This window comes from Lentinula edodes (genome assembly GCF_021015755.1).
Source record: "Lentinula edodes strain Le(Bin) 0899 ss11 chromosome Unknown C8R40scaffold_122, whole genome shotgun sequence".
NCBI lineage: Eukaryota > Fungi > Basidiomycota > Agaricomycetes > Agaricales > Omphalotaceae > Lentinula > Lentinula edodes.
The window spans coordinates 1-11027 of record NW_025764428.1 but is presented as its reverse complement, the minus strand read 5'-3'; the positions used below and the strand labels follow the sequence as shown (position 1 = coordinate 11027).

The following is an 11027-nucleotide window of genomic DNA, read 5'->3' as shown; positions in this document are numbered from 1 at the left end:
TGCGAATGAACCAGTTTCTCACAATTTTTGGAGACAATGAGTTCCAGAGCTCTGAAAATATAATTTCCACAAACTTCACCAAGTCCACACCACCCACACACAGTGGACATGTACTACACATTACACCTATTCCAACCAAATTCCTGCATCCTATACTGAGCAGAATGATTGCCCTTATCTCATATCCTTGCCATTAGAGGGTTCTAGTGAGAAGCATCTCCAGCGGCTTTGCATTGAAGTCAAGTGCCATGACCAAGGCAAAAGGTTTACATGTATGTAATTAATTATCTACAAGGATTTACTATTCCAATTTATGGATTTAGCAGCTAGCAAGGAAGATGGGACATGGACATGGATTGAGCTTGCTATTTTACGAGAGAACAACGAGGGAAAACAAACAGAAGTTGATTTACAGGAGGCTTTTGGAGAGCAGTCAAGTGGTTTCATGGTTGAAAACACCCGATATAAAATCATCCACTTGCCATTGTCTAATTCGGTTCCTCAGATTTATTGTATCAACCTGCATTGGCCAGATCTCTTTGTCAAAGTCGGTGTCTTCCTGTTAACTACCATGACACAATTGCTGAGTAACATATTTTCTCTCAGGAAGCACGAGGGGGTGATGTGATTGCTCTCCACCCTAAGGCTAGGTGAATTCTTAGTGAGTCTGGATTAGACCTTGGTTATGCTAAAGCTTTGCACTAGGTTTCCGGGATGGACAAATTACATATGTGCAACTGAAATGCATATCGTACCTGAGCCTGAAGATAGTTGAAGACTAGGAACAATTTATATCCTCGAAGTTAAATGTACACTGGTTGGATGATTGTGTGCTTATGGCAGAGGAAGGAAATCCCTCTGGTGAGTATTGATAGGGGGGTGCTTTCCAATTCTGAAACTGCCGCTGCTGCGAACACTGTCCCATGATGTCATGACGAGGCCTTGTTGCGTACCTTCACAAGATGGCCCATTCAAACATCGCCATACGTGACTGAGGCTCCGCGTCCATGCAGACTTCCGTACCTTCCCATACGATTCCGTAAGTTACCGCCGCCGAACAGCTTGAAGTTGGCTGGAACGAGTCATTTATGCCCTCCATAACCTATCGAATTGCACGCGGACCCATGATTACTTATAAATTCAATGAGGAAAGCGAATCAGTTTCTGCGACTTTTTGACCCACCTTGTGTTCTTTTGCTGGTCAAAAGAAATTATCCCTCGCCGTATCTGATTTCTGCTTTCGACAAGTCCAGTCCCCCTTCGTTCTACTAAACACGAATTCACAGCTACCTCAGGCTTTCCGAGAAACTGAAAATCCCCTACCATGCGTGTTGTTACTATCTGGACTGTTCTTGCATTATGTGTTGTCGCGACTGTATATGCTGCACCTGTGAGTTATTGTAACCTAGTAGTAGTGACGAAATGAAAATTTGACGTATGCACCCCAACTAGGTTAATGAAACCCACCTCCAAGTGCCACAACGTCCGAGCTTGTCTCAAGCAAACTCAACCGGATCCACGATATCCTTTTCTTCCATCGGCTCCGGAGAATCCGATATATCGAGCAAGCGTGTTCAGGTACAAGTCAATGATGGAACAGAGAGTTATTCGGATGAAGTCTATGTACAAATCACAGTCGTCGTTAAAGCTGTAGCGAAGGCGTGGGGCGAGAAGGATTCTTTTGATCTGACAGTCGAATTCTACAAGCCTGCGAAGAAATCCGTCGAACGGCCCAGTTTCCCAATCGCTTTCCATCTCATTGGGGATATGACGGACTGTGAACCTGCAACAAACCTCAAATTTCCTTGTGTCGGCCAACTCGATAGTATGAATCCCCCGAAGGGTGTCGTCATGTCCCTCATTACGATGAAGAATTACGATACGCAAGAGCTGGTACGTGACTGTCGATGTTACAGAGGCTGATCCATATGCTCATCAACGGGTAGGACAAGATGAGGAAACGGCAAGGACAATAGCGTCCGGATGACAAAACCTACTATCTTTCGCGCGTATATTACTATATCGTTGTAAATCTAGTTGGAAGAGTTCCAGGTCAACGCGCGGATAGGAAGAAAGCAACACTCACTAAGCTCCAAAACCGTATAATGTACGACCTGATCGCTTCAAAGCATGTACAACATCCAGAGCAGACACGGTTTTACTTGTGATTTCTCGTCATCCAAAACATATTCACTGATGTGTATGCCTAGAGGAGCTTACCGATCTTCGTTTTCGGTATAAGCGACGGTATCACGGAGAACATCATCCATAAAGATCTTGAGGGCACCACGAGTCTCTTCGTAGATACGTCCAGAATTGCGCTTAACGCCTCCACGACGGGCGAGACGGCGGATAGTAGGTCTGTTGATTACTGGAGGATCAATGTCAATCATAGCGCATTGGATTCATTGGAAAATGCTACACACCAGTGATGCTGTGGCGAGAAATTTTACGGTGACGCTGAGTACCGCCCTGTCCGAGACCCTACAGAAGAGCTATTAACAAAATGGCATCGTACCGAGTGGGGGTTTCACCTTTCCACCTTTTCCACCTTTTCCACCTTTTCCACCTTGTACATGTTCAGACATGTCGATAGAGTATTGAGGTACGTAGTAAAGTTGAACTTAGAGGGTGGGTCGTGGTTGTGGTTGGAGAAAAAGAGTGGAGTGGTAATTTAGTTCAGAAAGGGCGCTCATGATAGATCGATCAGGTTTTATCAGTCCCACTATGTACAGCATACTACTTCCCACTACCGCTCATAATTTCTAGAATATTTATGATAGGACCATGTCAGCCCATCGTGCAATTTCCCTCAAAGCAAAGTTCCTCTCCGACTCTATAATTCGAATCCAGGAAAATCATGCGGAGCGTTAGCGACTTCAAGATACGTTACCCTATCACCCATATCAACCCTCGTGCGTTCCCATAGAACTCATGGAATCCCGTCACATTTCAGCCTCTCTCGCAAGGATGAAAGTCGGGGGACCGCAAAGAACGTACTTTTGAGTTCTACATCAGGAATATTCAAGGAACTTGGAGAGAACTATGGTGTATGAGGCAACAGGAGGCACGCGGCATCCAGCCAGCTTCGACTGTGGTCTGAATTTCTGTCTGTTACCATATGCATACTAGTCCCTAGATCCTACTTCAGAGCGGCACCAGGACAAGGAAGTAATGGGATATTGTGAATCGCGGTGTCCCGTTACGAGCTAGTATGCGATGATAGCGCCGGCTAATTCACCTCCATTCTGGTTCAAACCCAAGAATCGAGGAGATATCGGTATCCTACAAGAGCGTCGATTGATGTGGCAGGGAAAAGATTCCCAAGTGGAAAAGGTGGTCCAACAGCGAAACGCTATTCCAATGCAAATAGAAATAGCCGGCTGAATATCGGAATGCATTCCAACAGTCCTTTGCAGATGGCTGCAGGTACGCTGAAGGAAGGGGTTGCGTCCTGCTGCGTCTCCCGTTTGACACAAGAATTGTATCAATACCCTTCTGCGTTAGGACGCAATAGAATCAATTTATGTACCGCAAATCCTCCGCCTGAGATAAGGTTTGAATGGAATGAGATTCATGTACATTATACGTAGTCGAGAGATAAATGAGCAGTACAGTGAGTGAAAATAATGAAAGTAGTATTATCGTTTGTAAAGAATTCGGGCCAGTGTGAATTCAATGTAGCGGTCGCTCCGATCTCGCATTTCGAAAGCCACTTCGAAAGTATCATGCGCGCGAGTTCAGTGAACTGACGCGCTTCAGCTGGAAGGGTTTGAGGTCAAGGATGATTCAGACCACTGATTTGGCCCGGGCCGGAGTCGGACAATCGTCTTTACTTTCCACTGACCACAATCAACTTGGTTTTATTTACGGCGCGTCTCGTTGTCTTATTCAGGTAATTTCGAGGATGCGGCGACATAAACGACGCGAATAATGGCGATTTTAGGAAACAGACGCTGTGACGCAGTGAGGAAACTCGTGCGATGGTGCAAGGTTGATAGCGATCCGGGGTAAGCTGGGAAGATTGAGGAAGATTGAAGACTGCCAATAAGTACGAGGTAAGTCATGTTCAGGTTTCTTCTCCGCTGAAGAGCGATGTCAAACAATGACCAACACTATTCGATTTGCAGTACGCTCAACGATGATGCTCGAGATTATACGAACTGCTCATGTGTGACTATAGGCAAAATTCGTACTTTCTCTCTCATCTTCTTTCCGTTAGTGAATCGGTATGGACTCGCGCCCTGCTCAGCCGAACAAGGCTTACAGACCCGATTTTCCAAGAAGATCTGCTGGCATTTATCAGTGAGCTGAATCGTTTCATGGCTGTTTGCATTGTATCCCAATCATATACCTGTGTTTTTTTCCTTGTCAGGTGTGATGGCTACCTCGCTTCGTACAGGCTTACCTGCGACAGGCTCGCATGGCTTGAATGTCATACAGAAAGAAGCCAGAAAGAAAGAAGCAAGAAGAAGACTATAGGATCTTTATCCCGAGTAAATCATTCAACAGGGTTGAGACAGCGGGATCGCTATCATTCGCTATCATTCCCAATCCGCCAAGGGATTCAGAATTTCCTCGCCTGTTATCTAGGAATGTGGACTCATTACGGGGGCCTAGGCCGGAATATCTTACATTGGATGGAGGCTTAGAGGGTGCCGGTTAGGTTTCAAATCAAAATCAAACGACAAGACATGATGTATGTTCCATTCAGTACCGAAAACTCGTCTCACTGACTTGAGATACAAGTGTTTCGTAGTCAGGAAAACTCAACCCTTCCCGCGATTATTTTCTTGGCGTCCCTTGACCAAGCTACCTGGAGTTCTTCCTCCTGCCGTCTGTACATCAGTATAAAAGTCCCCCGACGATCAATGTCCAGTTCCACAATTTGCCTGGTGCAAACACATACTCCCTCTTATTCGAGCTGGTCTCTGATTTCTAATCCTCTTCTTACCATAACAAACCTTCCGATGTCTCCTTCCTTCGTACCTTCCAAACTCCAGACTATTGCAGCTGTCGTGCTTATCCTTTCATCCTCGTTCTTTGGGGTTAACGCAGTTCCAATCGACGTATCTTCTGCGTCGACTTCAGACACGCCATCGCGACACAGTCATGTGGACTCAAGCGCGACGAATTCGAGCTCGCCATCGCGGCACAGTCATATGGATGCGCATGAGAACGTGAAGCGGGCTGATTTTCTTTTAGGGTATGCCTATGTTAACACGGTGAGCTATACTCTCACATCGAATGAGGTTGCGTTTCTCATTGTTGGGAGTCGCTTCATGCTGGATTTCTTTTTGTAGGATGTCGGCACAGATTTCAACGCAGCTACCCAATTCACACGCTGTTCATTTTGAAGAGGGACCTTTAGGCAATGTCGGAGAATATCTTAGTCCACGACCTTCGAGATCACATGAACTGAAATCTGGACATACGATGGAGGTAATACCTCCTAGTCCCCTCACAACGAAGATTTTCAATTTGCTGATTATTCATCTTTCAATTGACAGTGTGTGGCATTTGCGAGAAGGAATCGGTGATGAAATATGGACCGGTAAGTATTCGTCGTTTCGATCCACGATGATTTGATTGTTCCTACTACACATCATTAAACTGGATGTTATATAGATATTCGTCGAAGCCAATGCTGTCAATGATCAACAGAAGCTTGAGAAATATCTCGCCGACAAGAAGTTCAGTCCCAAATCCTCAGTCTTGATTGCCCACACCGTAGAGGCTGACGAAAGGAGAGCTGATCATGTATATCCCGGGACTTTTATATCAACATTGGGATATGACCCTGCACGTCCCGCGCCTGCTGTTGACTCACTCGGCTTTATGTGAATTGTCGACCTGTGAAAGTGAGTTGGGATGATTTGTGTCGTCTTAGAATCTTAGACTGACTGTATTCTTTTTTTCTTCTGATCAAGTGATGCTTTACCAGCCTTATAAGAAAATTTCTCAATGGGAGGAGCTTCAGCCTCGATTATGGGTAAACGGGATGACTACCATGAGTACGTTGAAGTACCCGGCACATTAGGGAGGTAGATTCAAGTTATTGTTGTCGAGTAGGAGGATAGCTAATTCACGCCGTGGCCTTGTTGTCGAGACTAAAATCTTCTTGTGTGATCAATGAGTTTTTCGTCAATCTTCACTGTTCCTTTTGTTGACCTTCGAGTTGTACTCTATATGATTGTTACGTAGTCGTCATTCACGCTCTAGTTGCGTCCACCATCAACACTAGTCCCTGAGATCGTTCACCTCTGTCCATCCATCCTTTCACCTCCTCGAAGTTACTCGAAGTAGAAGGCCGAAGGTCTGACGTCCAGCACTAGGGGAACAACAGTATCGGATCCGAATCACATCCATCATCCGATTAAATCCAATGCATAATAATTGCTCCAGGCTACGAGCAGCTACTAGTACACTCAATTCAGTACCCCCCTAAGAACCTCCATTCAGTGCCCGCCGGGTACTTCAATGTACTCAAAGTAGTCAACCCCTTCGGCCAAAGCCGAGGCTGAGTTCTTCCATGCTGCAAACCGCTCTAAACGGCTGGTGGGGCCATCACTAAGTAGCAAATACCAAAAAAACGTCAGCAATAGTCTATAAATTCCATCGAAACGTCCGGAGGACTGTGTTGTGCTTACTTTGCACAGGGCGGCAATACACGTAGGTGCTGAGGTAGTTGAGCGCAGGCCGGGGGTGAGTGGGGTGTATATTGAGGTGGAGATGAAGATCCCCGGAGGAAGATCATTAGTTCTTCCTTTGCGCTCGGTATCTGGGTGTGGGCATGAGGATGGAGGAACGGGTGGTGAATTGTGCTCGGTGAGGGTATTTTTCGAGGGTTTGTTGATTTTTGAGGGCTTCGGCATCGACGAATACCTAGTTTGACAACGAATGATAACATGTCAGCGCAGAGTCGTTGTGGGGCTGGCAGTTGGAGAGAGAGAGAGAGGAATAATGTTTCAAACTCACCGGTCCATATTTCATGACCAAATCCTTCTTCGCCGTTGCGATACACTGTTTTGAAAGTGATGTTATTATCATCATCCATCATCATCAGAGAAGCGGGTTAAGTTCTTTACCTCCATCGTAGCTCCGGGTATCAATTCATGTACCTGTGCAGGTCTTGGACTAAGATATTTCCCAACGCTGCCTAATGGGCCCTCTTCGAAATGATGAGCGGGCGGTGAACTGAGTGGCGGTGTTGTAGTCTGTGCCGATCTCCTGCAAAGGTTCATTCATTCATGTGTTATAAGGGGTAGGACCAAATTATGGGACCAGTGAACGGATGGGAGAATATCAGAATCAAGAAGAACCATGATGGATGGATGGATGGATGAGTGATGAGCGACTGCAGATGAAGGCATAAGGATTTTTTCTCACCGTATTCACGTAAGTGTACCCTAGAAGAAAATTTGCCTGTTTCGCGTTCTCGGGTGTGAACATACGGCTCCCCAGAGACTTGGTGCTCGAAGAATTCGTCGTGGGTAGGTCGATTGGGAGGGCGTTGGTTCCGAAGAATGATGTTAGAAATGAGGGGAACGGGAAAAAGATAGCATAAAGAGGAAGAGGAGGAAGGTTGTAGCTTGAGTCATTTGGAACAAAGGTTGGAAAATGGATTTTTTTGTACGGGAGGAAGGGATAGAGTTAGAGACCAGCTCGAGTACTCAGTATACTATTGATAGGAGGGTGAGTTGCGCCAGGCAGTTGGGAAAAACAAAGTGACCTCGTCCATGGCCTTTTATACTACAAGTACATACATATATACAGTCGTAATCAGAAAGCTCAAGGAAGGGGGACCAGGGAGGGGGCTGGAGGGGAGCTGAGTGAGTTCGGTTCTGTTCTGTCATTGTATTGCTATTGCTGAGACGAGTAAGTTCTCGTTGATTGATATCCGAAGATCGTCACGGTCAGTTTGATTTTGAATTTTCAGGAGGATTACTACTACAACATATATCTCTTCAACTTTGAGCCCCCCTCTCCCCGGAGCTTTATATATGTACATACCGCCTTACTATACGGCTTGATAGTAACCCCGCGATGCGGCAAGGGAGCGAAAAGGAACATACACGGCACAGAACATTTGCAGTACCATATGCAGTGACATGTGCAGTAGTCCTGCAGTGACATATGCAGTGACATGCAGTAGCACTGCAGTTACTCAAATATATGTAAATAGATGATCCTCCACTGTACAAAATATATCCCATTCTATAAATGCTTTGTATGACAATAACAGGGAGTATAATGGCCTGTAGGGGCTGAATGGATATGTGAATATTTGATTGAAATTGGATAGTGATCTCATTATTCTGTCAAGTCTGATGCCAGGTTTCTTGGCATTGATTCTCAATGCAGGCTTTCTGTATCTTGTATCATTAATTTCAGCTTTGTAAGTAATATCCTCTTGTACTACAATATGATACCAGCTGGTGTTCACAAACTGGTATAATTCCAAATTCCACCATCAATAATTTGGGTGGATTTTGAAAGCAGTGGATAAATGATGACAATTTGGCCAAGGAGAACTCCAAAAGCAAAAAAGTATAACAATACACATACTGTCCTCTAGAATTTTCCAATCAAAGTATTTCTTATATCAAGTATCTCCTACAGTTTAAGTTGTTTTTGTAAGTCTTGACCAGTGTTTATACATGGCCCTGTGACTCTTGGTTAGGTTCTTCAACCTAAATCTGGCAATACCATGAGATTGCAAGAATATTTCCATCATGCCTTTTATATGATGTTCAGAACCATTGGCCAAAATCAGCAATGTAACTTCCTCCCCTTCATAATCTTAACTATCCACAAATGACCCAGAATAAACTCCACATGTGCCAACAGTGCTTAATTTGTGAGAATTAGGGGGATAGTAGCTTCACAATATTGGTGGCTCAATATTTTCCAAAGGCCGTATTCAAAATACTGTAGTGCATAGAGACACTCAGAGCCTTGTGATTGAATGCAGGATTTCAGTCCCAATAATTTCAATGCAAAGGTACAGAGCCTATTGCCCAGTGAGACTGCAAGTAAGTGCAGGAACAATGCAGGTGAATGCAGTAACAGTAGGTAAGGTGCAGGCTGATGCAGTCACAGTGCAGGTAAGGTGCAGATGTGTGCAGTTACAGTGCAGATGAGGTGCAGGTGTGCAGTTACAGTGCAGTTGCATGCAGTCACAATGCAGATGTGTGCAGTTACAGTCCAGGCAAATGCATTCAAAAGGTAGGAGCATGCAGATGCATCTGTACATCCTAGATTTCTGTCTAAGAGACTGACTGCACTTCCCAGCACTGAAGTGGTTTCTAGAAATTGCTTTCAGTGCTTTGGCCAGACAGTGCTTGTTAGGGAAGTACTTCGTGCATAGGACCAGCGGACAGTTACATAAATGGTGTTATTATCTTATGCTGTGCAGTAGCAGATACATCATGCCAACAGCAATGTCGAGTCCCTTAGTTGCTTCAACACAGGTTTTGCAGATAATATGAATGGGTGAGTACAGTGAAGTGCTTGTGACATACATAACTAAGCATATAGGATTTACATACATCTGTAAACCAAGCAATATATCAACTCAATGTGCATAGACGTATCCTGAAATAGTTGAACATGCAGCAAAAATGAATTCAAAATAGCATAACATAATTAGACAAAATACATATAAATGCCGGCATTTATATGCCATAAGTGTGATGCAGGTGCATGCAGATACCATGCAGTGACTGTCACTGCAGGTGATACTGCAAATGCTAGTGGCCCAACATACACTGGACCTAGTATTAAGGCTCACTCTGGATTCTACATAGGATAGTACCTGATAGTAATATGTACAATGCATACTGAACATTGAATGATAACCGTCCCGCTATTAGCCCGCAGTATCGCTGTTGCGAGTTATAATTAGGAGTATGTAGTACATACACAGCAGGTGGGTGGGCAAAAATACCGTAAAACATCCATTAAATAAGTAATCCACTCGGGCAAGTATTTTGTACATTTCGAGCAAGCAGGATTTGTTTTTCGGCTAGGATTTAGATTTAGTGGAAGCTCATTGAGTAGAAGCTCAACGGAGTCAAACTGGTGGGGGTTGGTTTCCGACTCAATTTAGCCAAAAATCCAGCTTTTGGAGATGCTGTTACGGTGAGCCACTGGGGACCGATATGGAGTAGTATTATTATTGAGTGGGATCAAGAGGTAACGAGTGGACGGACGGCTCGTGAATAAGGCCTCCGTGACGCACTGTTATTCCAAATGACCTCCTCCCGAACACTATCCCGATCTCTTCACCCGTATAAAGAACTTGAAGTTGAACCACAGACACCGGAAATGGGTATGGAATGAATGCGTTGAAGGCTTGAGGTTGATGCATGATCGGTTACCCAGATAGTCTAGAACCGGTTTGCACTGGAACTGAATGCGAATCGAAAGTCGCTGAAGGTCACTTGGGGGGGGGGGGGGGGGGGGGGGGGGGGGGGGGGGGGGGGGGGGGGGGGGGGGGGGGGGGGGGGGGGGGGGGGGGGGGGGGGGGGGGGGGGGGGGGGGGGGGGGGGGGGGGGGGGGGGGGGGGGGGGGGGGGGGGGGGGGGGGGGGGGGGGGGGGGGGGGGGGGGGGGGGGGGGGGGGGGGGGGGGGGGGGGGGGGGGGGGGGGGGGGGGGGGGGGGGGGGGGGGGGGGGGGGGGGGGGGGGGGGGGGGGGGGGGGGGGGGGGGGGGGGGGGGGGGGGGGGGGGGGGGGGGGGGGGGGGGGGGGGGGGGGGGGGGGGGGGGGGGGGGGGGGGGGGGGGGGGGGGGGGGGGGGGGGGGGGGGGGGGGGGGGGGGGGGGGGGGGGGGGGGGGGGGGGGGGGGGGGGGGGGGGGGGGGGGGGGGGGGGGGGGGGGGGGGGGGGGGGGGGGGGGGGGGGCGTGGGCGAAGCTGGGCTTGGACTGGGTCTGGAAAGGAGCGAGGCAGATACGAGGAGCGCAAGCTAAGGCTGGGCGGTTCTGCATGGAAGCTCTGGTGAGTAGATACATGTATAGGCTGTGATGG

The 11027-nt window shown here is 47.2% G+C and overlaps 6 protein-coding genes across 6 annotated transcripts; 4 read left to right on the top strand and 2 right to left on the bottom strand.

Moving 5' to 3' along the window:
- Positions 1-265: 265 nt before the first annotated feature.
- Positions 266-898, top strand: C8R40DRAFT_1137872 (uncharacterized protein; the record flags this gene model as incomplete). The annotated part of the gene is made up of 2 exons (XM_046229448.1): positions 266-701; positions 756-898. A coding segment is annotated over exon 1 (310 nt), but the record flags the coding sequence as incomplete, so codon positions are not given.
- Positions 899-1324: 426 nt separating this feature from the next.
- Positions 1325-1976, top strand: C8R40DRAFT_1075472 (uncharacterized protein; the record flags this gene model as incomplete). The annotated part of the gene is made up of 3 exons (XM_046226872.1): positions 1325-1390; positions 1453-1893; positions 1947-1976. 3 exons carry the CDS (start codon positions 1325-1327, stop codon positions 1974-1976), a joined length of 537 nt encoding a protein of 178 aa, XP_046078704.1.
- A 109-nt stretch (positions 1977-2085) lies between these two features.
- C8R40DRAFT_1064623 (histone-fold-containing protein) lies at positions 2086-2484 on the bottom strand (the record flags this gene model as incomplete). Its single annotated transcript, XM_046225567.1, has 3 exons — positions 2086-2161; positions 2221-2371; positions 2427-2484. Coding segments are annotated over 3 exons (285 nt in total), but the record flags the coding sequence as incomplete, so codon positions are not given.
- Position 2485: 1 nt separating this feature from the next.
- On the top strand, positions 2486-3226 carry C8R40DRAFT_123149 (uncharacterized protein). Its single transcript, XM_046233318.1, has 3 exons — positions 2486-2605; positions 2711-2729; positions 2784-3226. Exons 1-3 carry the CDS (start codon positions 2577-2579, stop codon positions 3054-3056), a joined length of 321 nt encoding a protein of 106 aa, XP_046078702.1. The 5' UTR covers positions 2486-2576; the 3' UTR covers positions 3057-3226.
- Positions 3227-4787: 1561 nt separating this feature from the next.
- On the top strand, positions 4788-5385 carry C8R40DRAFT_122946 (uncharacterized protein). Its single transcript, XM_046233317.1, has 3 exons — positions 4788-5139; positions 5196-5225; positions 5304-5385. Exons 1-2 carry the CDS (start codon positions 4872-4874, stop codon positions 5219-5221), a joined length of 294 nt encoding a protein of 97 aa, XP_046078701.1. The 5' UTR covers positions 4788-4871; the 3' UTR covers positions 5222-5225; positions 5304-5385.
- A 1371-nt stretch (positions 5386-6756) lies between these two features.
- C8R40DRAFT_1178966 (uncharacterized protein) lies at positions 6757-7373 on the bottom strand (the record flags this gene model as incomplete). Its single annotated transcript, XM_046232944.1, has 4 exons — positions 6757-6885; positions 6979-7023; positions 7089-7230; positions 7285-7373. The coding sequence occupies 4 exons, from the start codon at positions 7371-7373 to the stop codon at positions 6757-6759; spliced, it is 405 nt and encodes a 134-aa protein (XP_046078700.1).
- Between the last annotated feature and the right edge of the window lie 3654 nt (positions 7374-11027).